The sequence below is a fragment of the Gymnoscopelus braueri genome (genome assembly GCF_963280865.1).
Source record: "Gymnoscopelus braueri genome assembly, chromosome: 13".
Classification (NCBI taxonomy): domain Eukaryota; kingdom Metazoa; phylum Chordata; class Actinopteri; order Myctophiformes; family Myctophidae; genus Gymnoscopelus; species Gymnoscopelus braueri.
The window spans coordinates 4367537-4394260 of NC_137615.1; the positions used below are offsets into that span (position 1 = coordinate 4367537).

At 42.2% G+C, this 26724-nt stretch overlaps 1 protein-coding gene across 1 annotated transcript in view; it reads right to left on the minus strand.

Annotated features, from left to right (window-relative positions):
- Positions 1–26724, minus strand: part of cep112 (centrosomal protein 112) — a 206174-nt gene that overhangs the window by 112221 nt on the left and 67229 nt on the right. The window contains exons 13-17 of the mRNA XM_080448099.1: positions 17982–18136; positions 15521–15650; positions 14109–14201; positions 12204–12263; positions 6837–6916 (exon numbers count right to left, since the gene is read on the minus strand). Of these exons, the coding sequence (XP_080304225.1) occupies positions 6837–6916; positions 12204–12263; positions 14109–14201; positions 15521–15650; positions 17982–18136 (518 nt within the window). The remainder of the gene's footprint in view (positions 1–6836; positions 6917–12203; positions 12264–14108; positions 14202–15520; positions 15651–17981; positions 18137–26724) is intronic.

Consider the following 26724-nt stretch of genomic DNA (forward strand, 5'->3'; position numbering starts at 1 on the left):
TTTGCAGTGACAGCAGCCAGAAACAGCAGAATTAGCTCAGTGACCTTTTCAAAGTATTACATCCAGGGCTTTTCCTCATTAGCTTCACCAAATGCCACATCAGTCAGTCAGTCAGCACCACTTCTTCTTCTCCTTCTGTTTCACAGCAACAAATAATATCGTGTCCCTACTAATGGTGTGAGCGGCTGCCTGCCTGCCGCCGTTATGATCCGTTTCATTGCCTTGGGTTTTGAACAATGTGGCATCTCTTTCTTTCCACACACCCATGGGAATCTTCTCATCCCGAATGAGAAGATCCTTCACGTCAGCTTTTACTCTCATTATGTTACTCTTAGGTTGAAGCAATTCCAACATAACACATACAATAAAACACGCATTGCCTCAAATTACAAACGTGATGATTTAGCAGACAGACTACAGAATGGCAGTCGGGTCCGACGTCAGATGATGATGACGAACGGTCGGGCCGATGGCACCTTGTCGTGCACATGCGTCAGAGGAAATCAGATGAAACTAGAAAAAGTGCTCCTCGGAGCACAGGTCTCCGCCAGGTCAGGTACGTTATTGTGGCCTCCTGGTGGCGCTATAATAGGCCAATGTGAAAAGGGTGCCATTTCTTCTTAGGCCTTTCACGGCAATCGGACACTGCATTCATGATTTGAGGCATTTTGTTCGAAAAATTTGTTTTGCTAAATTAGACCTGCTGGTGGCGCTATAACAGGCCAATGTGAAATGGGTGGCATTTCTTCCTCGGCCTAATTGGAATGTGCGTGTGAAAAACGGTGCCGGAGATTAGCTGCTAACACACAGACAGGACACACACGGACGGACGGACGGACGGACGGACAGGGGTAAAACATACTCTCTCTCGCCATGCCTTTCGGCCTGGCGGAGACAATAACTCTCCACACAAGGAGCCTGTAAAGAGCATTTTTTGCGCAATTCGTAGCACTGCTTTGCTTTGGAGTTGATCAGTATAGGAATTGAGAGTTGAGAATATGGGTATCTAGTTCAAATGTGCCAATAATTTGATGACCAGCGGACCGGTAGGCGGCGGTTCCGGTAGGAGACACAAAGGAGACTCTCCTACCGGAACCGCTGCCGGTCATCAAATTATTGGCTTATAGGAATGCGACAAAAAAAATATATATATATATATATCCATGAATTCAAGTCTCCATGGGGTGACTGGTCGATAGAAAAAAAGTCATTTTGGGGGTGAACTATCCCTTAAACACATTCCATGCCAGACGTTAATCTCATAATGTACTCACCAGTGCCAACGTGTTATTGTTGTTTTTTTCACGTCGCCATAGACCTTGTTAAAATAAGATTGAGCTGTGCACTGTCTGTATACATCGGCGACATCTCACTGATTCTACCAGTGAAATCCACGTGTCAAACGGAGCTCCATTGTTGTAGTTAGAACGGTTTACGTTAAACAGTGATATGCGAGGAGAAAAAACTACAAGGAGAAAATGGAGTTTCAGTTTCGTCATTTGAACGAGGGCCGACGGGATCGGCAAAACCGGATCCCAAATAATTCTGTTTCCGGTGGTCAAACCGGAACCGGAAATGGATAAAACAAATCCGAAAGTGCACTTTTGGTGATATCAACGCGAACCGGCGGTTCGCGTAGATCTACGCGATTGGCACGTGGCGGCTTTAAATAGGTTCGCGGATTGAGGCGTTCCTCGTCCTGTAATGTGTGAATATAACAGTCTCAACGAGAAGACTAGAACAGACTGGATATTGTGTTTTTTTGTTTTTTGTATCAAGGTAGTGCCTGCGGGCTTTGGCTCCTGCCGCTGTCTTTTTGCAGAGCTTATAGCTTTTGGGTTGGTACTGTAACGGTTTGTAGCTTTTCATAGTCGCCCTTCATCCTCGCAAACCTGAAGCGATGGGTTCCTTTTCCATCCATCCTGTGAGTGAACAACCAGCATGCGTGCAGGGTTCAGGAGAAGTGTGAGGATTCTAAAGGCTGTGGTTATATCAAACTTTTTACTTTTGCTGGGAACTCTCTCCAGGACCCCTGGGGGTGTCCGTACCCCACTTTCACACCCACTGTTCTATGGAGGTGTTTTTATTTTAACTTTAAATTGTATTTTCTCCTTTTTCCCCCTATTTTTCTATGTTCTATTTCGTATATTGTATACAAGTGCATATCTGAGTCATTCTTTAGGGGTACTAACTTAGATTTTGTTGTTGTCGGGCAGAAAGCTTTTTCTCCATAATTCAACTTTTTATGTATTTTTTTCCGTAAATGAATGCCTTAGTGAGTCACACAAAAGTAGTGAAAATAGCAGATCTACAAGCTCACAACGTTTTGAGCTTGTAGATCGGCTATTTTCACTATTTTAAATGTAAATTTTTTTTATAATAATAGTGCGACAAAAAAACAACAACTGTGACAATGTTTTGTGATTGTGTTGATATTCATAGCTTGGCCTGTTTTACAAGCTACTTGGTGTCTATAGGGCATAGCAGTGGCGGCCATTTTCTGGTTCCACTTTAAAATAGTCAATGCATTTTTCCCATTTCCAAAAATATTTATATCAATTCATTTAAGCCAAGAATCAAGCCATCCAGGGTCCTGGTGAATCATGACCATTAAATTTTTTTTCTGTGATTTTATTTTATTTTATATTTAATTATATGATATACTATATTTAATAAATACCGTTTGTTTTGCCGTTTTCAAAAAAGTTTTTCCACAGAATCAAACGTGTTATGGTCATGATTCACCAGGACCCTGGAAGGCTTGATTCTAGGCTTAAATTAATTGATATAAATATTTTTGGAAATGTCAATGGGAAAAAATGCATTGACTATTTTGAAGTGGAACCATAAAATGGCCGCCACTGCTATGCCCTATAGGTCCGCTGTTAGGTCCCCTTTATAAAGGCACATATACTGTAAAACACATTGTTATTGATTGATTAATTGATTACTTTGTTAACAAGATTATTAACAGTACAAGTAGTACAGTCAAAAGTTATGCTAAAAGCATAACACAAAAAAGCCCCAGGGACTTTGATTGAACTTGATCATGCTGAAGAAGGCTTGGGCCTAACGCGTTGGTGGTTGGTCTGAATAAAAGTATACCTGAAGGAGTGAGTGTTTTCACTGATTCAGGAGGAAACTCTGACAGAGAAAGAGATCAACAGCAAACACTTGATAGCCTTCATTTCACAGAATCCCGCCACACAGAATGACTGCCCAAGCAATCAAAGAAAATCAGCCTTAACCCATCAAAACCGGGAACGCATCTGTGTCATTTTAGATTGATTTGGCTATTCAAAAAATTGCAGATCTACAAGCTCATAGCGCGGCACCAAGTGCTATGAGCTTGTAGATCAGCTTTTTTAGAAAAAAAAATTAAAATTGGTGCAAATCTTTGAGTAGATATTATTGTTTGATATATATATATTTTTTTTTTAACTCAAATCTTTGCTTCTGGTGGGAGTCCCTGGAACAACATACTTTGAGATGGAGGGGTCCACGGCCAAATACATATATATAATTTTGGAGGTCCTTGACATGAAAAAGTTTGAGAACCACTGATATTATAGCAACATACGTTTTTTCAACAAAACAAAAAAAACGTAGGATTTAGAATTATTTTGTAGAATCCCCCAGAAGAAAAGATTAGAGTTCGCTTGAAAAATAAATATATATGTATTGAAAGATTTGCACAGATTCTTTAAAAAATTGCAGATCTACAAGCTCATAGCACGTTGTATATCTGCTATTTTTTTAATAGCCAAAGAAATAAAAAAGTGATACAGATTATTTCCGGGTCTAAATGGGTTAATACTGCTTTGGATTCCTTCTCCAGACAAAACACATGCCTCTCACGTGTATTGGGGGGGGGGGGGTGGGGGGGTTGACCTGTCTGCGACACGGCGAGGAGGGGTTTCCATGGACCAGACTGCGTTAAGACTCCAACAACACTGTTCAAGCCACATGTCCCCAATGCAGCCACACATCAAAGAGAACCTCTTTGGGCCGTTTAAGTGGAAAAGTCCGCCAGAGGATCAGAATGCTATGGCTGTGATCTGGATCTGGAACAATTCAATCAGCGGGTCATAATGTGGACATCAAGGCTCTCTCTAGGCTGGCCCTGAAAAGGCTTCATCTCAGTCACAGTGCTAATAGTCACAAAGCAGTTAGTGTCCTCAGATAGTTGTTTATTATAGTCCAGTGTAATAACAACATCTATGATTCAACACACATTATTCTCTGTGATCCTACAATTGCCATGAAGCGTCCGCCTGGCAAGACCCCGGCGGATGCCTCGCTCTACAGGGTCATTTCATTACATACACCCAGTGCTTAATTCTGAAGTTAAAGTTGTACAATGCAGATTCACAAATAACGATTTTTAGCAACCTCTGCTGGTCACTACCGTCACTGCATACAATTTCCGTAGTCCTCGATTACCCAGAATTCCATTCGTTTTCACCGGAAGCCGGAAGCGTTTCAAAAAGCGATCTTTTAATTGTTTTATACTATCTACGGATCGTTTCTCTTAGCCAGTGGAGCATTAGTTACCATGAGCTGTGCTTTCTTTTTCTGTTCTTTTTCGATCTTCCAATCCTACATTCTCTTAAAATCAGCGTGAGGTTCCTTTTTGTTATTAGCGCGGTAGTTCCTGGCCAAACAGGAAACCGTTGCGGTAGTTCCTGGCCAAACAGGAAACCAGTGCATTTCCGCCTCCGTTTTCCGGCCGGATGACGTCATTTTCCCGGGAAAGTCCCCCCCGACACCGTTCAACAGAAAATATATAAATAAAAGGCTTCCGGGGGTGAAATTCATGGAGTGGGTGTTGTGAAACTTTTGCCACTAACAAAAGATATACAATTTAACTTTAGTTTTGTTGAAAAGGTTACCTAGTATTACTTTAAGGTCTATGTTTTGCCGTACACACAGCGAACAAGGACAATGTCAGGGCCACCGAGGGAGGTAGAAGCAAAAACAAACAAAAAAAGGATAGTAAACAGAAAGAAGACACTGGAGCAGTCTGGACTGGGACAGTTGAAGCCTTTGCTTTTATTGACAGGGTGCAGCCTCAGGGCAGTGTTGATTTTGACAGCACATTTTGATTTAGTTTTAGTCATAGTCTTTTGAGTATAATTCCATTTAGTTTGTGTCATATTTTAGTCATCTGAAATGTTTTAGTCGACTAAATCAATGTATTTTGGCGGTTGCCTTGATGGCGTCGACATGGCTGATTTTACACTTGGTTGCATGCTGAAAATAGCCGATATACAAGCTCACAACGCGTCGCAGCGCGACACGTTGTGAGCTTGTAGATCTGCTATTTTCTGAGTGCAACACCCGAGCTAAACATAAAACCAAGAGAGAGAGAGAGAGAGAGAGAGAGAGAGAGAGAGAGAGAGAGAGAGAGAGAGAGAGAGAGAGAGAGAGAGAGAGGGGGGGGGGGGGGTGTGGAGGGTTAATATCCTAATTGACAGTTTTATTGACATCCATAAATTAAGTGACTAAACGTGTTGCACGTCATCCTCAGACACCACATCGTTGCTGGTCGGGCGTAAACCTTGTACGTCCAAAAGCCTAAAAAGCCTTTTAAATTATTATTATTACATAAGTAACATAAACAAATAGTGAAAATAGCAGTGCTTGTAGATCTGCTGTTTTCACTACTTTTGTGGGACACTCTTGCATATTGAAGTAGGGCCTACATTTATATTAAAAAAAGGAGATATGTGTTTTCTGCCCGACGACAACCATATCAGCTCTGTCTCAGACACATGGCTGACGTCTCGCTAACTGCATTCCTGTGGTGTGTGCACGTCTATAACTAACACATCTGTAGCACACACACACACACACACACACGACATGCCGATAGACTGGCGTAGAGACACTCGATTGGCTGCGGAGCATGGGGTATAGGACCACACACACACACACACACACACACAAACACACACACACACACACACACACACACACACACACACACACACACACACACACACACACACAGACACACACACACAGCTACAAATGGTGTGTTCATGTTCCTTCACATCCCAGTATCAGTGTTGATTTCGTCGACTAAAACTATGGCGAAAAATATTCGTCTACTACCTTTTTTCACTGACGAAAACTAAATAAAAACTAAATAAAAAATAATCTATGATGACTACAACTAAGACTAAATGTATTGACAATTTCATCAACAAACAAAAACTAGTGGAGAAGAGATCCAGTAGAAATAAAAGACAAGTCATTTTATGTTTGGTTGCGCTCGGGTGTTGCGCTCTGAAAATAGCAGATCTACAAGCTCACAATGCGAGCTTGTAGATCGGCTATATTCAGCATGCAACCAAGTGTAAAATCAGCTATTACCATGCCATCAATGCACCGCACAAATACATTTTAGTCGACTAAATAAACTATAGATTTAAAACTACCCAGCAGGCACACACACACACACACACACACACACACACACACACACACAAGACTTATTTCTTTAACTGCTACGAGACAAGGTTTGGTTGCTGTTTCATGGCGTTAACAGGCAGAACCAAACTAAAATGGATTCCAGTTCAGTTTGAGATTGCCTCACAACGTGGCGTGCAGTTTGAAAACAACAGGCCTCTTTGAAAACGTGCAGCCGTGTGCCAGACTGTGTAACTGGTTCCTATCAGATCTCAACAATTTTAAATATTAGATTTGAGACGGACATCGTTCTATCATTTCATAATCTGTCACGGCAGGTGTGTGATTGCGGGTAGAACGCGGTCCAACGTTATTTGGCTGGTTCTCTATAAGTCACTCACGTGTAAGCGAAGGACAAATACCTGAGTGCTTCTTCCAGTTGGGCTGCCTTCTTCGTTGAAAGCATTCTCTCTTTCTCTGCTTCATTGTGGACGGCCTGGACCTGAGAGACATACATGGAAGAGAGAGAAAGGGATATTAATTAGATTAGAATAGACTAGATATGCTTTATTATCCACTAAGGGGAATCATTTTTGCTTGGGTCAATACAGGCAGGTTGAGACAGACAGCTCTCAAGAGACAAACGGAGAGAGAGAGAGACAGACACAGAGAGAGAGCAACATAAAGAGAGAGAGAGAGAGAGACACAGAGAGAGAGAGATAGAGAGAGAGAGACCCAGAGAGAGAGAGAGAGAGAGAGAGAGAGAGAGAGAGAGAGAGAGAGAGAGCAACAGAAAGAGACAGACACATAGAGACCCAGAGAGAGAGAGAGAGAGAGAGAGAGAGAGAGAGACAGACAGACAGACAGACAGACAGACAGACAGACAGACAGACAGACAGACAGACAGACAGACAGACAGACAGACAGACAGACAGACAGACAGACAGACAGACAGACAGACAGGCAGGCAGACAGACAGACAGACAGACCAGTTTTAAATCTCTATAGTCTACAAAAAGGCCTTTCTGTCCGCCTGAAGGCCGACACATGCTACTTCCGACGTTGGGAACAAACGGTGGGGTTGGGGAAAGGCTTTCAGAACCAGTTCAGAGAGCCATGCAGGACACCTGGAGGTGAACCACTTCTGAGAAAAGGTTCTGAGAATGTTCTGCCTTTATTTTGATAGTGCAGTGTTGACTGACAGGATACAGTAATGGCCGTCGGGCTCGGAAATCAAACTTGTGACTCGCATTTACTCGCGGATAGGCCTTAGGTTAGATCACATATTTGAATATCTTTTTTTTTTTTTTTTATTTGGTGAGATCTGACGTTCATAGTGACAGAACACTATGCAACCAAAAAAAAAAAAAAAAAAAAAACAGAAGTCTCGCTAGACAAGATTGAAATCTCGAGATTTCAATCTTGTCTAGCGAGACTTCTGTTTTTTTTTTTTTTTTGGGACAGTGTTCTGTCACTATGAACGTCAGATCTCACCAAAAAATTAAATAAAAAAAGCTATTAAAATATGTGATCTAACCTAAGGCCTATCCGCGCACCTTTTAAGCTGTGGCGGCTTAGGGGTGGAGTTATGAAAATTTTCTACTGTACCATTCATCCTAAGATATCATAACGTCATAGAAAAGGTAAGAAAACTTTAGTCCAAAATTCCCCTTTAAGCACTAGGCCATCGGCAACCCAAGGAGCATGTATTGGCCTTAAGACAGCAAGCAAGTGCCTCACATTACGACTTAATATGTTTCACTCGCTTAATTTATGTCATTGTTATTGTTTAATTGCCTTGACAAGGCAATGAAACAATAGCAATGACAAGCAGGCTTTGTTGCTCTGTCATAATTCATGTTGTTGTTGCATTATTGTCTCCTTTAATCATCGTCTTTAACTGTACGGTACAAGGACACGTTGTTAAGAGACGTGCTATGAAAATAAAGCTTTATTATTATGATTATTATTGAGGAGAGAGACAGAGAGACAGACAGACAGACAGGGAAAGAAAGAGACAGAAAGACAGAGAGAGGGAGACAGAGAGACAGACTGGCAGACAGACAGACAGGGAAAGAAAGAGACAGAAAGACAGAGAGAGGGAGACACACAGACAGACAGACAGACAGACAGACAGACAGACAGACAGACAGACAGACAGACAGACAGACAGACAGACAGACAGACAGACAGACAGACAGACAGACAGACAGACAGACAGACAGACAGACAGACAGACAAGACAATCAGACAGAAAGAGAGAGAGCGAGAGAGAAAGACAGACAGACAGAGAGAATTAGATGGGGGGGGGGGGGGGGCATCAAACATCACTCATCAGCCCCTCCTGTCATGTGACCTTCTCCACCTGGCCACTTCTCTGCTGCCATCTCATCATCATCATTATCATCAGCATCACCCATGTGGGCCTGGCCCCTCCCCTCCCCTCCCCTCCCCTCCTCTCTCTATGAGGAGCTATGGTGACCATCTGGGCCCCTGCTGTGTCCAGATACCCCTCCATGGCCTCCCTGCACACATGTCTCCTTTAAAACACAACACTACAGAGGAATGGAAAAGAAGACTCTTTAAAGAGACACATACCAGAGGAGAACCAGAGAACCACTCCGGTGGACACCTTAGTATCTCCATATTTAAACCTTTTATGTTATTTTTTAATGTTTTCGTTAGCCTCATAGCATAATTGCCTAACTCACTTGTTGGTGAAATTGACATGTTTGCCTAGCTCTACTCTCCTAACACTGCTGCATCATTGTGCCTTATTGCCTATGTCCTAAGCCAATCAGAACGCTTGTTACATAAGTCAACTTTTTGAATTAGCAATTTTTTAGATTTTTTTTTTGTAACAAGCATTGTGATAGGCTGAGAACATAAGGCAGGATGAATCAGCGGTGTTAGGAGAGTAGAGTTAGGCAGATATAAATAAAGGCAGATAAACATGACACGACCCTCAGGGGTCCTTGAGTGTCACTGTGTGCCCCGCACTGCACGCTTGTACATCTGATATTTTAGAATGTTGGCAAATTTTGAATAGTATTTGTTTTAACACAAATCTTCTCCTCTGGGGATCCCTGGCACAAACTCTTTTCAGATGGGGGGGGGGGGGGGGTCCGCGGCCAAATACATATCAATTTGGGGGTCCTTGACATGAAAACGTTTAAGAACACCTGAGTTATGAGTCCTGATTCCTGAGCCGTTTCAAGGACGTTAAAAAAAAAGAAGAAAAAAAACAGGATGTGTTTGAAGTGTGTGGAAAGAGAAATGGCCGAAAATACATCAAAGCCTTTACACTACAGTGGCTCTCATATAGAGAGCAGTGAAAATTAACTGACCCTCTGACCCCTGATGAAAGAAAAGGGGGCCTGGAGGCCCTGCTAGTGGTTCCCCCCGCAGGTGTACCACCGAACTGCCTGCCTGCCTGCCTGGGGCACAGATGTGCCAGTCTAACCCCCCCCCCACCCCCACCCCCACACACACACACACACACACACACACACACACACACACCAAACACGCTTTATGACTGAGGGGCTTTGAAGATGACCCAGGTGCTGGGCGAGAGATCTTAACCCATTTAGACCGGGGTGTCATTTTATACTTTGGGATATTCAAAAAAAATAGCAGATATACAAGCTCGTAGCGCAGCACCGAGTGCCGCGCTACGAGCTTGTAGATCAGCTATTTTTTTTTGAAAAATCGTGAAAATGTGTGAAAATCTTTGAATATATATATTTTTTTTTTAAAGCGAATATTTGTAAAAAATATTTTGTTTCAGGGACCCCCTCCAGAAGCAAAGATTTGAGTTACAAATGTTTGCTTTAAAAATACATATTCAATGATTTACACAAAATATGATCTACAAGCTCTCGGCGCCGCGCTACGAGCTTGTATATCTGCTATTTTTGAATAGCCCAAAGTATAAAATAATGGTTATAGCTAAAAATAAAAAAAATGACACAGGTGCGTTCCCGGTCTTGATGGGTTAAAAAAAAAAGAAGTAAGAGCCCCTGATCTTCACCTGAGGAGCGTGGTCTGGTTTGGGGCCAGCTCATTAAGAACGGGCCCTCTGTACTCACATGCTTTATGACAGGGCCAAGGCCTTTGAAGAGAGGGGGGGGGGGGGGGGGGCTCTTTAAAGGTGGACCGGCCTGCGTGCGAGGGTATAAGAGGAGGGCATGTGTCTTCTGATAAGACACATACTGTAGGTATACGTCTCTCTCTTAAAATGTGGATGCCATGATGAGCTATGGTTTCAATTTGGACTCACCCTGTACTGGTCCACTCAGCTTACAAGATAACACTGGTGGCTGAAGTACTGTGATATTTTTTATTATTTTATTTTAAGTAAAAGTAGCCAATACCAAAATGCACTGTAGAAACACTCTGATACAAGTCCAAGTATAAAGTGTTGCAAGAATGTACGTAATCGAGTAAAGTAAAAGTACCTAAAAATTGTACTTAACACATCACCTGCCAAAAACGGACATGTCCGTTTTTTTAAATAAAAGTAAAAACATACTTTTTTTTTTGTTGTTGAAAAATTCCACACAGAACCAGAGATATCGCTATCCAAAGATGTACTGCTCCATTCACTCCCTGGTTAACTTATTACTTAAAAATCCTGTATCTCGGCTTCTGTGTACTTTTTTTTTTAACCATGTATTTTTTGGTGAAACATGTTTTTTTTCAAATGGCTGCAATTATGGAACAGATTACCGTGATCGGATTTGATTTTTTTCCACGATTCTACGAGACTCCTGTGTGTGTAATGATGTGATCACCGTTAGGATGGTGATCACAGAAAATATTTTGTGATTACTTTTTAAAAAATGGTTCAAAAAGGTTCAAAAATATTTAAAAATGCTGGCACTGGGTGGGAATAAAAAAAACTCTGGCAGGGAGTGTGTTAATGTTATGACATTTTAACCAGTGCTTTTGACCCTCAGGTGAAAATTTGTGTCAAACCAGAAACAGGATCGTGTCAAAGGTCAAGTCCAACCAAGACACAGGATCTAAATGTCTCAATAGAAGAGACCAAATACAATCACCACAATAGTATATCTTGTATTGTATTAACATCATTTTAGGGGTGAACTATCCCTTTAAGTACAGTACTTGAGTACATGTACTTAGTTACTTTCCACCACTTTCCAACTAATCCTCCTCCTACTCAGTAGCCTTGGTTCTCCTCCTGCCTTCCTCCTTGTGTCCAGCGTCTCTACCTGTTAATACCGGTTCTGATTTTTATAAGGCTGAACATAAACATATCAAAGCCAGAGGAGTGGTTTTACCAGATCTACAAGCTCATTAGCGCGGCACTGAGTGCCGCACTATGAGCTTGTATATCTGCTATTTTATTGTTTTAAATCATGACATTTTTTGCAAATCTTTGAATACCGGTATATATTTTTTTGGGGATTCTACAAATGTACAAAATAAATGCACAAATTGATATGTATTTAACCGCGGACCCCCATCTCAAAATGTGTTGTTCCAGGGACCTCCCAGAAGCAAAGATTTGAGTTACAAATGTTCACTTTAAAAAAAAAAATATATATATATATATATAAGATTTGCACACAATTTCACAATAAAGAAAATAAAAAAAGCAGATCTACAAGCTCATAGCGCGGCACTCGGTGCCGCTCTATGAGCTTGTAGATCTGCTAGTTTTTGAATAGCCCAAAGTATAAAATAATGGTTTAAGTGGTTATACACAGATGCGTTCCCGGGTTGAATGGGTTAAACATGAAGGTGATGATGGGTGAACAGACCTTTTTATCCCAGTTGACCTGCAGCTGGTCTCTGTCCTGCAGCAGCTTGGTCTCCTGGTCCTAGAAGGAGACCAGAGGAGAAGAACAGAGATGTCAGAGAGGAGGAGGACACACCGGTAAAGCACCTTCACACTATGGGGCTGCAACTGCTCATCAAACTAATCAACTGAACCATTATAAACAAAGAAGGAGAAAACAACATCATACTCATTCCGCATTTTGGGCATAAGGCTAAAAGTAATTGCCTAATCGTTTTTTCTTTTTTTTTAAAATAGCCCACATACAAGCTCACAGCACATGTGATGTGTTGTGAGCTCCTGAATATGCTCCTCCTCCTGTTCCTAAATATGAATTCTTGCCTTTACGGCCAAAGGTTAAAGACCCCTGCAACTAAAAACAGTATCATTCGTGCCATCACTAATGGAAGCAGGACAGGCCCGGCGCCACAGGGGGTGCCAGAGGGGGCCTGGCACCCCCAGTTGCAAATTATGCCCCCTCAGTTTAAGTTGTATGTACATATTGTTTTACTATATAAAAACGGATGTGTCCCCTCGCCATTTTCTATCTGCCCCCTCAGTCATTTCATCCTGGAGCAGAGCCTGAAGCAGGAGGAGCATTTTCAAAGCAGTTGTTAACTAGTTGTACGAACGCTTGTGTTATTGTTGTACTGTTTTATTGGATCTTGTTTAGTCGATACACTTATTTGTTTTAGCTCCTGCTCATTTGATTTTGCTATTGTTGTCTCATCTGTTTAAGGAAAAAGGTAGCTGATATATTGCACTTTTACCTTAGTTAGCGCTAGGTATACTCTTGGTTGCTTGTTTTTGCAGAAAATGCACTAAAGACTTCTGGTGATTAGTAGTTTTCGTTCCCTACCTATGTTGAATGCACTTATTGTAAGTCGCTTTGGATAAAAGCGTCTGCTAAATGACTGTAATGTAATGTAATGAGGAGGTAGCTATTATAATCTGGATCTTGTGATCATGTCTGTCTTCTGTATGTACTGTGTTTTGGTGGTTTTGTATTATTATCTGCTGTAACATAAATTGCCCAGTTTGGGACATAATAAACTTGAACGTGAGCTCTTAGATCAGATATTTTCACTAGTGTGCGCTATGCGACAAAATACAGATTAAGTGGTTAAACGGCCAACAAAAAACATACGTCACTTCTATTCAATTAATCGGAAAAAGTCATCAATAGAATAATCGCTGAGAAGATAACTGACAGCTGCAGCCCCAGTTCACGCATAAATGCTCAGGCACATCATGCCCTCATCACACGTGACAGATCCATCAACCAGTGTTGATTTTCTCGACTAAAACTATGACGAAAAATGTTGGTCGACTACCTTTTTTCACAGACGAAAACTATATAAAAACTAAGCTATGATGACTAAAACTAAGACTAACTATATTGACAATTCGTAAAAAAATTGAAACTAGACTAAGATGTTAGTGAGGGATCTAGTGGAGAAGAGATCCAGTAGAACTAAAAGACAAGTCATTGTGTTTGATTGTGCTCGGGTGTTGCACTCTGAAAATAGCAGATCTACAAGCTCACAACGCGTCGCGCTGCAACGCGTTGTGAGCTTGTACTGTAGATCTGCTATTTTCAGCATGGCAAACAAGTGTAAAATCAGCCATTACGACGCCATCAAGGCACCGCCAACACGCATTTTAGTCGACTACATCAACTGTAGATTTAGTCGACCAAAATCTCATGATATTTAGTCGACTAAAACTAGACAAAAACTAAAACATTTCAGATGACTGAAATATGACTCAAACTAAATGGAATTTTATTCAAAAGACTATGACTAAAACTGAATAAAAATGTGCTGTCGAAATCAACACTGCCATCCAGGCAGTGACAGATCCATCCACAGCCCACAGCCTCACGTACCCTGAGCTGCTTCTGTCTGCTCTGCTCCAGGTCCTGCATCTGATGTCGGAGGTGAGCCACCGTACGCTCCAGATCTTCCATCACCTCCGAGGCCTGACACAAACACACACACAGAGAGCCACACCATGGATTAGAACAGTGGTTTTCAACCCTTCTCATGTCAAGGTCCATTATTTACTGGGCATTTGAGCCACGGAACCACCGTCTGATGAGATTTATCCTCTCAGACCCAAAACTTAGAATATTGTGTTATTGTTGGATGAGATTTTGTCCACAATTCCTTCCATGCTGTATTGATGTTGGTTCCATTAGAACAATCCTTCTACATTCTTTAATTGTGTAAGACTTCTTGTAAATGAAGTAATGCAGATGTTTAACAATCATTTAACTCTTGAGGGCGTACAATGAAACCAAATGACCCAGTAAGGCTCGACAAAGCGGGATGCAACTCGGTGGACTCGAACCACCAGACTCCATAGTGGTGGGCAGGTACTCAACCACTGCGAGTGAGTTAAGTAGCAACCATCAGGTACCGTCTGGTTGAAAACCTGGTTGTGCACCAGTGTTGTATTTGGCGACTAAAACTATGACTAAATATGTTCATCGACTACCTTTTTTCACTGACAAAAACAAAATAAAAACGAAATAAAAACGAAATAAAAACGAAATAAAAACGAAATAAAAACGAAATAAAAAGCTATGAGGACTAAAACTAAGACTTAACTCTCTCAGTGCCAAGCCCGAGTTATCCCGAGTTTTAGGGTTATACCCTCAGTGCCAGAACGAGAAATCCCGAGTTAAAAAATAATAATATATATATATATATATATATATATATATATATTTTTTTTTAAGTGTTCAGAACCCAAGATATCATTATCTGAAGATTTGCAGCTCCATCCACTCTTTGTTTAACCTATAACTGAAAAAGGCTGTATCTCTCTTCCTAAGCACTTTTTTTTTACTTTGAAAAAAAAAAAGAAAAAAGTTGGCAAAGTTCGCAATTTTTTTATTTATTTCATTGGCACTGAAATAGTTAATATATTGACAATTTTGTCAATAAATAAAAACTTGACTTTAATGTTAGTGAGGGATCTAGTGGAGAAGAGATCCAGTAGAACTAAAAGACAAGTTATTTAATGTTTGGTTGCGCTCGGGTGTTGCGCTCTGAAAATAGCAGATCTACAAGCTCACAACGTGTCGCAGTGCGACGCGTTGTGAGCTTGTAGATCGGCTATTTTCAGCATTCAACCAAGTGTAAAATCAGCCATTACGACGCCATCAAGGCACCGCCACAATACATATTAGTCGACTAAATCAACTGTAGATTTAGTCGACTATAACCTTATAACGTTTAGTCGACTAAAACTAAATGGAATTGTATTCAGATTCAACACTGCTGTCCTGTGCACCTTGGCGGCAGAGAGGCTGTGCTCCTGTTGGAAGTGGCTCATGTCCGCCTGGTGTTTGTCCTGGAGCCTCTGCAGGACTGACTCCTGCTCCTCAGACAGCTGCTGGTTGTCCCTCATGAGGGACACGCTCCTACAGAAGAACGAGAGCACGATAAGACCATCAGGGTGTAATACTGGAGCATTCACACACACACACACACACACACACACACACACACACACACACACACACACACACACACACACACACACACACACACACACACACACACACACACACACACACACACACACACACACACACACACCTAACAATGCCAGAGTAACTGCAACATCCACAAAAAAAGCATATTTGAAATGGCATTAGTTTCCAGGTCGATTTTCGGGACCGGAAACTACAAAGATGGCGGATTTGTATTGGCGGAGAAAGTGGCTTCAAAATTGGTCTGTAGAAACCAATGGGTGATGATCGTTACCTTAGTCCAGGGGTCTTCAACAGGAGGTCTAAGACCCCTAGGGGGTCCTCAGAGTTACTACAGGGGGTCCGCCAAATCTTTGTGTGACAGGGAACATTATAGCCAAAAATAGCAGATCTAGAAGCTCACAACGCCTCGCAGCGCGAGGCGTTGTGAGCTTCTGTAGATCGCTCACAACGATCTACAAGAAGCTGTGTAGCTTCTTGTAGATCGGCTATTTTCGGAGAGCTGGTCTAAAGGGAAAAACGAGCAGACCAAGTACAGAGACACCGGTCAAGTTGACTAAATTGAGGGTTTAAAGGTTAACTATCTGAAAATACACATTACGCGAACCTAAATAATTGCGCAGCGTGCCAGTCGCGTAGATCTACGCGAAGTGGTCTTTTATTTAATTTTTTCGCAGGTTCACATTTCATTGCAGGCCTCCCTCGCAGTGACACATTTCATTGTAGGCCTCCCTCGCAGTGACACATTTCATTGTAGCACACCCGGATACGGAAATATCTGTATCCGGAGATTTTCGTTCCCACCCGCGGTCGCTCTAAATCTTCCCCTAATCCGCCATTATCTCGGTTGTTGTTTTTCTCCTCGCTGATCGCTGTTTAACATGAACCGCGACTACTGCAAAATGGAATGTCGCCGATTGAAACGGTCTTCTCTGGGCGTCTCACACAGCTACCCTGTGTGTCTACAAACAGTTTAACCCTTGATCTTAAGGTATTTAGCGAGGTCTGTGGCGACGTGAAAAAAACTAAAAATAAAACAATAAATCGCTGTTACTGGTGAGTACATTATGATATTAAACTCTGGCGAGGAATGTGTTAAATATATGAAAACGTTTTATCTGCAACACAGATTTATACAATAGTGGGGGTCCCTGCTTCATCTCTTTCTCAGCTAAGGGGTCCTTGGGCCGAAAAACGTTGAAGACCCCTGCCCCCATAGAGTTGCACCGATACCGATACTGTATCGGTATCGGCTACCGATACGACTTATTTCACGTATCGGATATCGGAAAAAAAAAATATATATATCGGAAAAAATATATATTTTTTTAAATTTATTTTTTTGTGTTTAATACAATTTTAAGAAGCAGCTAAGTATGCACATTGTTTTAATTTATTATTTGTAGGTATTTTCTTTTGGTGATAGATCATAGTGTATTTGTTTTTTTTCTACTGTTATTGTACTTTAAAATAAATGTCTTTAATTGAAAGGTAATGCATTTTTTTTTAATTTAAAGTTTTGCTCGGATATCGGCATATATATCGGATATCGAAAAATATCCTAATTGATATATCGGATCGGATCGGAATTGAAAAAACCTGTATCGGTGCATCTCTACCCCCATATCCAGGAGGACCCCCTGTACCTATGGTCGATGGGCTATGGTCGATGCCTACACCCCTGCCCGACCACTTCGGTCTGCCACCTCGGGGCGACTGATTGCCTCGTCACTCAAGGGTCCTTCTGGCCGATCCACACGGTCACGACTCTTTTCTGTTCTGGCCCCACAGTGGTGGAATGAACTTCCCACTGATGTTAGGACAGCAGAGTCACTGCCCATATTTCGCCGCAGGCTGAAAACTCACCTCTTCAGGAAACACTACCCTTCCTCTCTGCCTGACCTACTTGTTGTTAACTAGTTGTACGAACGCTTGTTTTCTATTGCTGTATTGTTTATTGGATTATTGGATTGTTTATTGGATCTTGTTTAGTCGATTCACTTATTTGTTTTAGCTCATGCTCATTTGATTTAGCTATTTTGTCTCATCTGTTTAAGGAAATAGGTAGCTGATATATTGCACTTTTACCTTAGCGCTAGGTATACTCTTGGTTGCTTGTTTTTGCAGATAATGCACTAAAGACTTCTGGTGATTAGTAGTTTTCGTTCCCTACCTATGTTGAATACACTTATTGTAAGTCGCTTTGGATAAAAGCGTCTGCTAAATGACTGTAATGTAATGTAATGTAATGTACCCTACCGTCTGTTGGCCTCCTGCAGCTCGGCGCTGACGCCTGCGACGTGGATCTCCAGCTGGGCTTTCTCCTGGCTCACCCTCTGACGCAGAGCAACGCCTTTCTCCAGCTCCACCGCCTGCTGCTTCACCTGGAGATCCAGCTCACGCACCTTCTGATCCTGGACCACGCACACGTGCACGAACACACACACACACACACACACACACACACACACACACACACATATTCATAGAATGGATATACAAGCAGATATACAAGCTCATAGCACGGCATCCAGTGTCCATGAGCTTGTAGAACATTTGAACATAATGATGTGCAGTGGCCACAGGCTTAGCTCTTATTAGCAGTCAGAGTCTGGTGGTATAGTATGATCAGTGTTGATTGTGTCGACTAAAACTATGACAGAAAATGTTGGTCAACTACCTTTTTTCACTGACGAAAACGAAATAAAAACGAAATAAAAACTAAGCTACGATGACTAAAACTAAGACTAAATATATTGACAATTTTGTCGACAAATAAAAACTTGATGAAAATGTCAGTGAGAGACTAGTGGAGAAGAGATCCATCAGAACTAAGACAAGTCATTTTATGTTTGGTTGTGCTCGGGTGCTCTGAAAATAGCCGATCTACAAGCTCACAACGCACCGCGCTGCGTTGCGTTGTGAGCTTGTAGATCGTCTATTTTCAGCATGCAACCAAGTGTAAAATCAGCCATCACGACGCCATCAAGGCACCGCCAACATACATTTTAGTCGACTAAATCAACTGTAGATTTAGTCGACTCTAATCTTGTGATATTTAGTCGACTAAAACTAGACAAAAACCAAAACATTCCAGATGACTAAAATATGACTAAAACTAAATGGAATGTTTTTCAAAAGACTATGACTAAAACTAAATCAAAATGTATTGTCAAAATCAACACTGCTGTTCCTGTATCGTTTGCCTGGCCGTGGATGCAACAGCTAGCCTGGTAAACCCTCCCTCCGGAAATCTCAATTCCATTTCATTTCAGGAGTGAGTCTGGCCTGATCCGCCTGTCTGCAATATTGGCTGTGCTGGAGTTGGGCGGGAGTAATACCGTTGACTGACAACCCCTTCAGCCAATGATAATTTTTCCCCTTCAGCCAATCAGCAGTTCACCAGTCTTAATGTGACGCGACGGGACTTTTGAGACAGCCATACCCAAAATGGGTTGCCTTATTCGGATAAAATGGTGTCACTGCCCGCCCCTACCGGTTCTCTAAATTTTTATTTTTAAATAGGCTTTGTCATGATTAATTGACCACATATATGGAGTTAAACAACTAAATTCTATCCAAACGATATCTTATAAGTAAATTCCATGCCTCAAAATAGAAGTTAGAGAGCTTTTTGAAGTAAAAAAATAGCGGAGAATTGGCCGCACAAGAAAAAGATGGCTGCCGTTCGTGTTTTGGGCTCACTCGAACTCGCCACCTGATTGGCCAACGTAAGCTGTCAATCACAGAACAATGAGCGACGACGCTGATAGGCCCGGCCGTTTGGCATACAGAGCCAATATTGCAGAAAGGCGGATCATGCCAGACTCACTCCTGAAATGAAATGGAATTGAGATTTCCGGAGGGAGGGTTTACCAGGCTATGCAACAGCCACAAGTAAAAACACAACAACCAAGGATCCGTGAGCAAGAAACTGAACCGCTATAACTGCTCTCCATGATCAGGTTGGTGCCTGGCGTTTCCTGCAAATGTGTATAATGGCGAACGCAGCGCTGCACAATGTGAAGTGCTTAGAATAAAGGGCGTTATAGAAAAGCAGGCCATTTAGTCCTTTTTTTACCCAGTCGGGCTTGTTATGGAGAGAATGATGTTGACAAGAGCAGCTTCAGAGAAACTAAATGACAATGCGTGCGTTAAGCTGCTAGAGGAGTTTACACTAAAGAGAGCCTTATGCTGCAGAGCTTAGTGGAGAGAGAAGCTCTTCAATGGCCTTATTGAATTCACAAAATGTCAAACGGTCAATCAGGGGTTTCTGACTTTCAATAAGGCGGCGATCAAAGGACAGCTGCTGCCAGAGAGACCCCAAACTTCCGGCAGTGTCCTTCTGACCCCAGATGTCTCTCTACTCCGCCACGCTGTCCCCCTCGCATGAGTGTGTGTGTGTGTGTGTGTGTGTGTGTGTGTGTGTGTGTGTGTGTGTGTGTGTGTGTGTGTGTGTGTGTGTGTGCGTGCGTGCGTGCGTGTGTGTGCGCGTGTGTGCGTGTGTGCGTGCGTTATGACACTATGGAATGCAGCATCAGCAGGCTGATATAAGCGATGACAGGCCACTGATTAAAGATGGAGCGTGCTAGTCTATGTAGCCGATGACAGATCCTGGCGATGACAGGAGGAGAAGGGTGGTGGTGGGTGGGGGTGTGTGTGTGGGGGGGGGGGGGGGGGGAGTAAGGAGGGGGTGTGTTTGGAAAAGAAAAAGGGTGGGGGGAGGGGGGGGGGCTCTCTGTCACAGCCAGAGCCAGTGAGGAGAAGAAGAAGAAGAAGAGGGGGCCCTTTGTCTCGGAGTGAGTGCCTTCAGAGAGACAGGAACAAGGGGCCCCGTGTGACGTGTGTGTGTGTGTGTGTGTGTGTGTGTGTGTGTGTGTGTGTGTGTGTGTGTGTTGTGCCGGGACGCGTGCTGACACTTAGCAGCCTGGCAGGGGATGAGAGGGATGGGGGGTGGGGGGGGCTTGGGGGGACGGTACACCTGGACACGCTGTGTGACAGTGGAGTGTGTCCGCCTAACTGCCTGTTCTAGTCGTAGAGAGTCTGTGGAGAGTAAAGACTGAGTGAGCCACAGTGGGTCTAAATCTTGTTTTAAATTTCATGAACCCTGCTAGTAATTATCAGGCCCCACCCGGACCCCCATGACATTTAATACCATCGTTATCTCTGGGATGCCAATACATACTGTAGGACCACAGAGTCCCCACGACTGTTTTTCTTTCTTTTCCCTAGATTTATTTATGGAGCGTTTATGGATAGGACAGTAGGCTGACATGAAATGGGGAGAGAGATGTGGAGAGACATGCAGCAAAGGCCGTCGGGCTTGGTACTCGAACCCGCGACGCGCTGTCAGGCTACATTGAGCCTAGGTGACTGGACCGCTACGCTTTTTTTGTCCTATCCTTTTAGCCTAAAAATGTTCGTATACCTCTGTGCTGTTTATATTTTTTTTGACTAATACAGTATTCAATCAATACACTGAAAAATCCTCAGTGTTAATGTAAGTCTGAGAGCGTACACAATGGAACCAAAATGGAGCCCTGCTGTAGACCTCTAGTGAAACCGCAGGTCTGGACTGGAAGAGGATATAGAAGCAACACAAAAACAACAAGACAACCCAAGCCTCCTCCACCTCCGAGTCTTACATTACATTTCACCCTCCCATCAAACCAGAACTGTTCTGCTTGATTTCAGTCACTTGTGCTCATCAATTTTGTCTGACTGTGATCTGCAGAGTTGGCTGGAGGTGCATGATGCTGTGCGTGTGTGTGTGTGTGTGTGTGTGTGTGTGTGTGTGTGTGTGTGTGTGTGTGTGTGTGCGTGCGTGTGTGTGTGTGTGTGTGTGTGTGAACCCGGTGAACTTTTCACATTACGTCCTGCGTCTGAACTGCTACTGGCACCGCCGCTAACCCCTTGATGTGGCCCGCTAGGCACATGTAAGGGCAGGCTAATCGTCGATGATGAAGCAACATGCTCCAAATCATGGCTGACTACTAAACGAGCACAGATAAATAAGTCATCATAAAGAATGTCGATCTGCTGTCCTTTTTTTAAGTGACTACAAAAGGAAAACGGACAGATACAGACTAACATGGAATATAGGGCCATACAGATATATTGCGATTACGAAGACAAAGTGCACTGCTTTTTAACCTGGTGTCCCAAATTTCAGTCTGAACAGTTTGAAAACTTTTTCAAAAATAGCAGCTCTAAATGCTCACAATGTGTCATAGTGTGACATGGTGTGAGCTCGTTACTTAAGCTTGTTAACGCATTGACTGTCAAGGACGTCATGTTACGTCGTCATGGTGTTTTTAGTGATTATGCTAGAGGGCGCACTTCGCCAACCAATGAATGATGCTTTGACTTCGAGGAAGGATCCACTCGGACATTACGTCATTTAAAACATTTTTATCCCGTCCACTACAATGTTATCAGATTTATAAAAATACATTTATCTCTGATTTCTTTTCCCAGATTGCGTGAGAAGTTTGAGAAGCACTGGTCTAAGGACTCTCCAACATATGAGGATCGGCACACATGTGTCATGGGTGGAGTTCTAATATGGAACCTGACGTTTCATTACTGAGACATCAAACACTACAGGAGGTGCTGCAATAACTCACCTCAGATGACTGTACGCAAGTGTGTGTGTGTGTATGTGTGTGTGTGTGTGTGTGTGTGTGTGTGTGTGTGTGTGTGTGATTTCCAGTGATCATAGAGAGATCTTTTCATCCTCGGGGGCCTCACCTCACCTGTCCTTAATTATAAGAGGGCCTGACTAAGGGTCCCGTACTGTCCTACATTTGATGCCTCTTAAATGTGAGCCTGCTGACAGACCGAGGCAAGAGGTAATGTGCGTGCGTGCGTGCGTGCGTGCGTGCGTGCGTGCGTGCGTGCGTGCGTGCGTGCGTGCGTGCGTGCGTGCGTGCGTGCGTGTTACCAGTGACAACCGCCGAACACTAATGTTGCTAAAATTTCTGTATTCATTAAAGGTAGGGTAAGTGATTTACTTTGGTTAAAATAAGTGTTAAATAGCTCTATATTGCGATAGTACTCATTGCTATAGAGAGTGTTTGTTCAGTAAAAGGAGTCTCTCATGTCTCTCCAGCTCTTTATTAAACAGAAAATGCATTTTCAGTGCTCTCTCCTGATTGGCTTAAATGTTGTCACCTACCTGAAAATGTACTATCTTCTGTTTACTAAAGAGCTGGAGAGACCTCTGTGACCGAACAAACGCTCTGTAGCAATGATTACTATCACAATATAGTACTTTAAAAAATATATATATATATATGTATCACTTACCCTACCTTTAACCACTTTAACCCTATGGACTTCGTTGAGCGGTGTCCCTCACAGCTCTATAATTGGTACCTTCCATTTTTCCCTCATCACTAATGCCTAGGCAGAAAATAGACAATCTATTATACAGTGTATAACAACACATTGCAACACAAAGCATGGTGAGCTTAGCAGTGTAGATCTGCTATTTTCGCCAGATGTTTGCCTATTATGACATACCTAGTGTAGGGATGCATCTGATTAGGCCCCTAGCGTGGCTAATCCTTGCTGATTAAAATATTTGCATCCCTTCTAAAACCTTAACCACATTCAACCTGATGTCCCTATTTTTTGTTTTAAATGTTCAGAACTGTGTGCGCTCGTGTGTGTGTGACTGTGTGTGCATGCATGCATGCATGCACACACATGCATTCATCATACAGACTAAAAGCCCATAGTTATATATATGTAGAGGAAGGAGATAAGAAAGACAATCTCAGCCAGTGTTTTAAAGTATGTGACCTGTCTGTGAACCGTGCACTACACTGAGTGTCGGAGCCGCAAGGGTCGCCGGTGCCATCTGACGCCAATTTAAAGTTGCGATTTAAAAGGAGAGTTTAAAGTGAACTGATTTGACAGCCGTTACAGAAGACACACTGGTCTTGTGGAGTAGTTTAGAAGGGTATCATGTATATTTCTTAGTGTACAGTACCATGATACTGTATGTGGGAGAAAGACAGATGTGTTTCTCAATGAATCTCTTTCTTCACTGTTTCGCGGAACTGAAGCAAACTAAAGATAACACTCCTACTGTACTGTACTGTACTGTACTGTACTGTACTGTGCTGTACTGTGCTATAGGGCTCAGATTGAGTCAGTACCCCCACCCGTGTTAATTTTGTCGACTAAAACCATGACGAAAAATGTTCGTGGACCACCTTTTTTTCACTGACGAAAACGAAATAAAAACTAAGCTACAGCATGATGACCAAAACAAACTCACAAAGCATCGCAGCACTAAGTATGGATCTAAGTACATTGTGTTCACTAAAGTCTTATGATATTTAGTCATCTACAACTAGATTAAAACCCAAACATTTCAGATGACTAAAATATGACTAAAACTAAATAGAATTTTATGCAGTCAAATATTAACACTGGTAACCACTACTAGAGCCAGACTTGTTGTTTGACTTTTTTGTTTTACTACATCTACATTTTGACTACGATATCATCGGCTGCATCTCAGACCCACACCAGCAACCACAACCCCTGGACTCACAGTGATGCAGTGTTGATTTCGTTGACTAAAACTATGACGAAAAAAATGTGTCGACTACCTTTTTACACTGACGAAAACGAAATAAAAACTAAGCTACGATGATTAAAACTAAGACTACATATATTGACAATTTCGTCAACAGATAAAAACTAGACTAAAATGTTAGTGAGGGATCTAGTGGAGAAGAGATCCAGTAGAACTAAAAGACAAGTTATTTTATGTTTGGTTGTGCTCAGGTGTTGCGCTCTGAAAATAGTGCAACACGTTGTAGATTTTTCTTTTCAGCGTGCAACCAAGTGTAAAATCAGCCATTACGACGCCATCAAGGCACCGCCAAAATACATTTTAGTCGACTAAATCAACTGTAGATTTAGTCGACTATAATCTTATGATATTTAGTCGACTAAAACTAGAGAAAAACTAACAACATTTCAGATGACTAAAATATGACTAAAACTAAATGGAATTTTATTCAAAAGACTTTGACTAAAACTAAATCAAAATTTGCTGTCAAAATCAGCACTGGTCTGATGGGTGTTACTACTAATAATACTGTATTTCAGACTCACAGAAGCTTGTGTCTGGGTGTTGTACTGTATTTCAGACTCACAGAAGCTTGTGTCTGGGTGTTGTACTGTATTTAAGACTCACAGAAGCTTGTGTCTGGGTGTTGTACTGTATTTTAGACTCACAGAAGCTTGTGTCTGGGTGTTGTACTGTATTTAAGACTCACAGAAGCTTGTGTCTGGGTGTTGTACTGTATTTAAGACTCACAGAAGCTTGTGTCTGGGTGTTGTACTGTATTTAAGACTCACAGCAGCTTGTGTCTGGGTGTTGTACTGTATTTTAGACTCACAGAAGCTTGTGTCTGGGTGTTGTACTGTATTTAAGACTCACAGCAGCTTGTGTCTGGGTGTTGTACTATATTTTAGACTCACAGAAGCCTGTGTCTGGGTGTTGTACTATATTTTAGACTCACAGAAGCTTGTGTCTGGGTGTTGTAATGTATTTTAGACTCACAGAAGCCTGTGTCTGGGTGTTGTACTGTATTTTAGACTCACATAAGCTTGTGTCTGGGTGTTGTACTGTATTTTAGACTCACATAAGCTTGTGTCTGGGTGTTGTACTGTATTTTAGACTCACAGAAGCTTGTGTCTGGGTGTTGTACTGTATTTAAGACTCACAGAAGCTTGTGTCTGGGTGTTGTACTGTATTTAAGACTCACAGAAGCTTGTGTCTGGGTGTTGTACTGTATTTAACACTCACAGAAGCTTGTGTCTGGGTGTTGTACTGTATTTAAGACTCACATAAGCTTGTGTCTGGGTGTTGTACTGTATTTTAGACTCACAGAAGCTTGTGTCTGGGTGTTGTACTGTAGTTTAGACTCACATAAGCTTGTGTCTGGGTGTTGTACTATATTTTAGACTCACAGAAGCTTGTGTCTGGGTGTTGTGCTGTATTTAAGACTCACAGAAGCTTGTGTCTGGGTGTTGTACTGTATTTAAGACTCACAGAAGCTTGTGTCTGGGTGTTGTACTGTATTTAAGACTCACAGAAGCTTGTGTCTGGGTGTTGTACTGTATTTTAGACTCACAGAAGCTTGTGTCTGGGTGTTGTACTGCATTTAAGACTCACAGAAGCTTGTGTCTGGGTGTTGTACTGTATTCAAGACTCACAGAAGCCTGTGTCTGGGTGTTGTACTGTATTTAAGACTCACAGAAGCTTGTGTCTGGGTGTTGTACTGTATTTAAGACTCACAGAAGCTTGTGTCTGGGTGTTGTACTGTATTTTAGACTCACAGAAGCTTGTGTCTGGGTGTTGTACTGTATTTTAGACTCACAGAAGCTTGTGTCTGGGTGTTGTACTGTATTTTAGACTCACAGAAGCTTGTGTCTGGGTGTTGTACTGTATTTTAGACTCACATAAGCTTGTGTCTGGGTGTTGTACTGTATTTTAGACTCACAGAAGCTTGTGTCTGGGTGTTGTACTGTATTTAAGACTCACAGAAGCTTGTGTCTGGGTGTTGTACTGTATTTAAGACTCACAGAAGCTTGTGTCTGGGTGTTGTACTGTATTTAAGACTCACAGAAGCTTGTGTCTGGGTGTTGTACTGTATTTAAGACTCACAAAAGCTTGTGTCTGGGTGTTGTACTGTATTTAAGACTCACAGAAGCTTGTGTCTGGGTGTTGTACTGTATTTAAGACTCACAAAAGCTTGTGTCTGGGTGTTGTACTGTATTTAAGACTCACAGAAGCTTGTGTCTGGGTGTTGTACTGTATTTAAGACTCACAGAAGCTTGTGTCTGGGTGTTGTACTGTATTTTAGACTCACAGAAGCTTGTGTCTGGGTGTTGTACTGTATTTTAGACTCACAGAAGCATGTGTCTGGGTGTTGTACTGTATTTAAGACTCACAGAAGCTTGTGTCTGGGTGTTG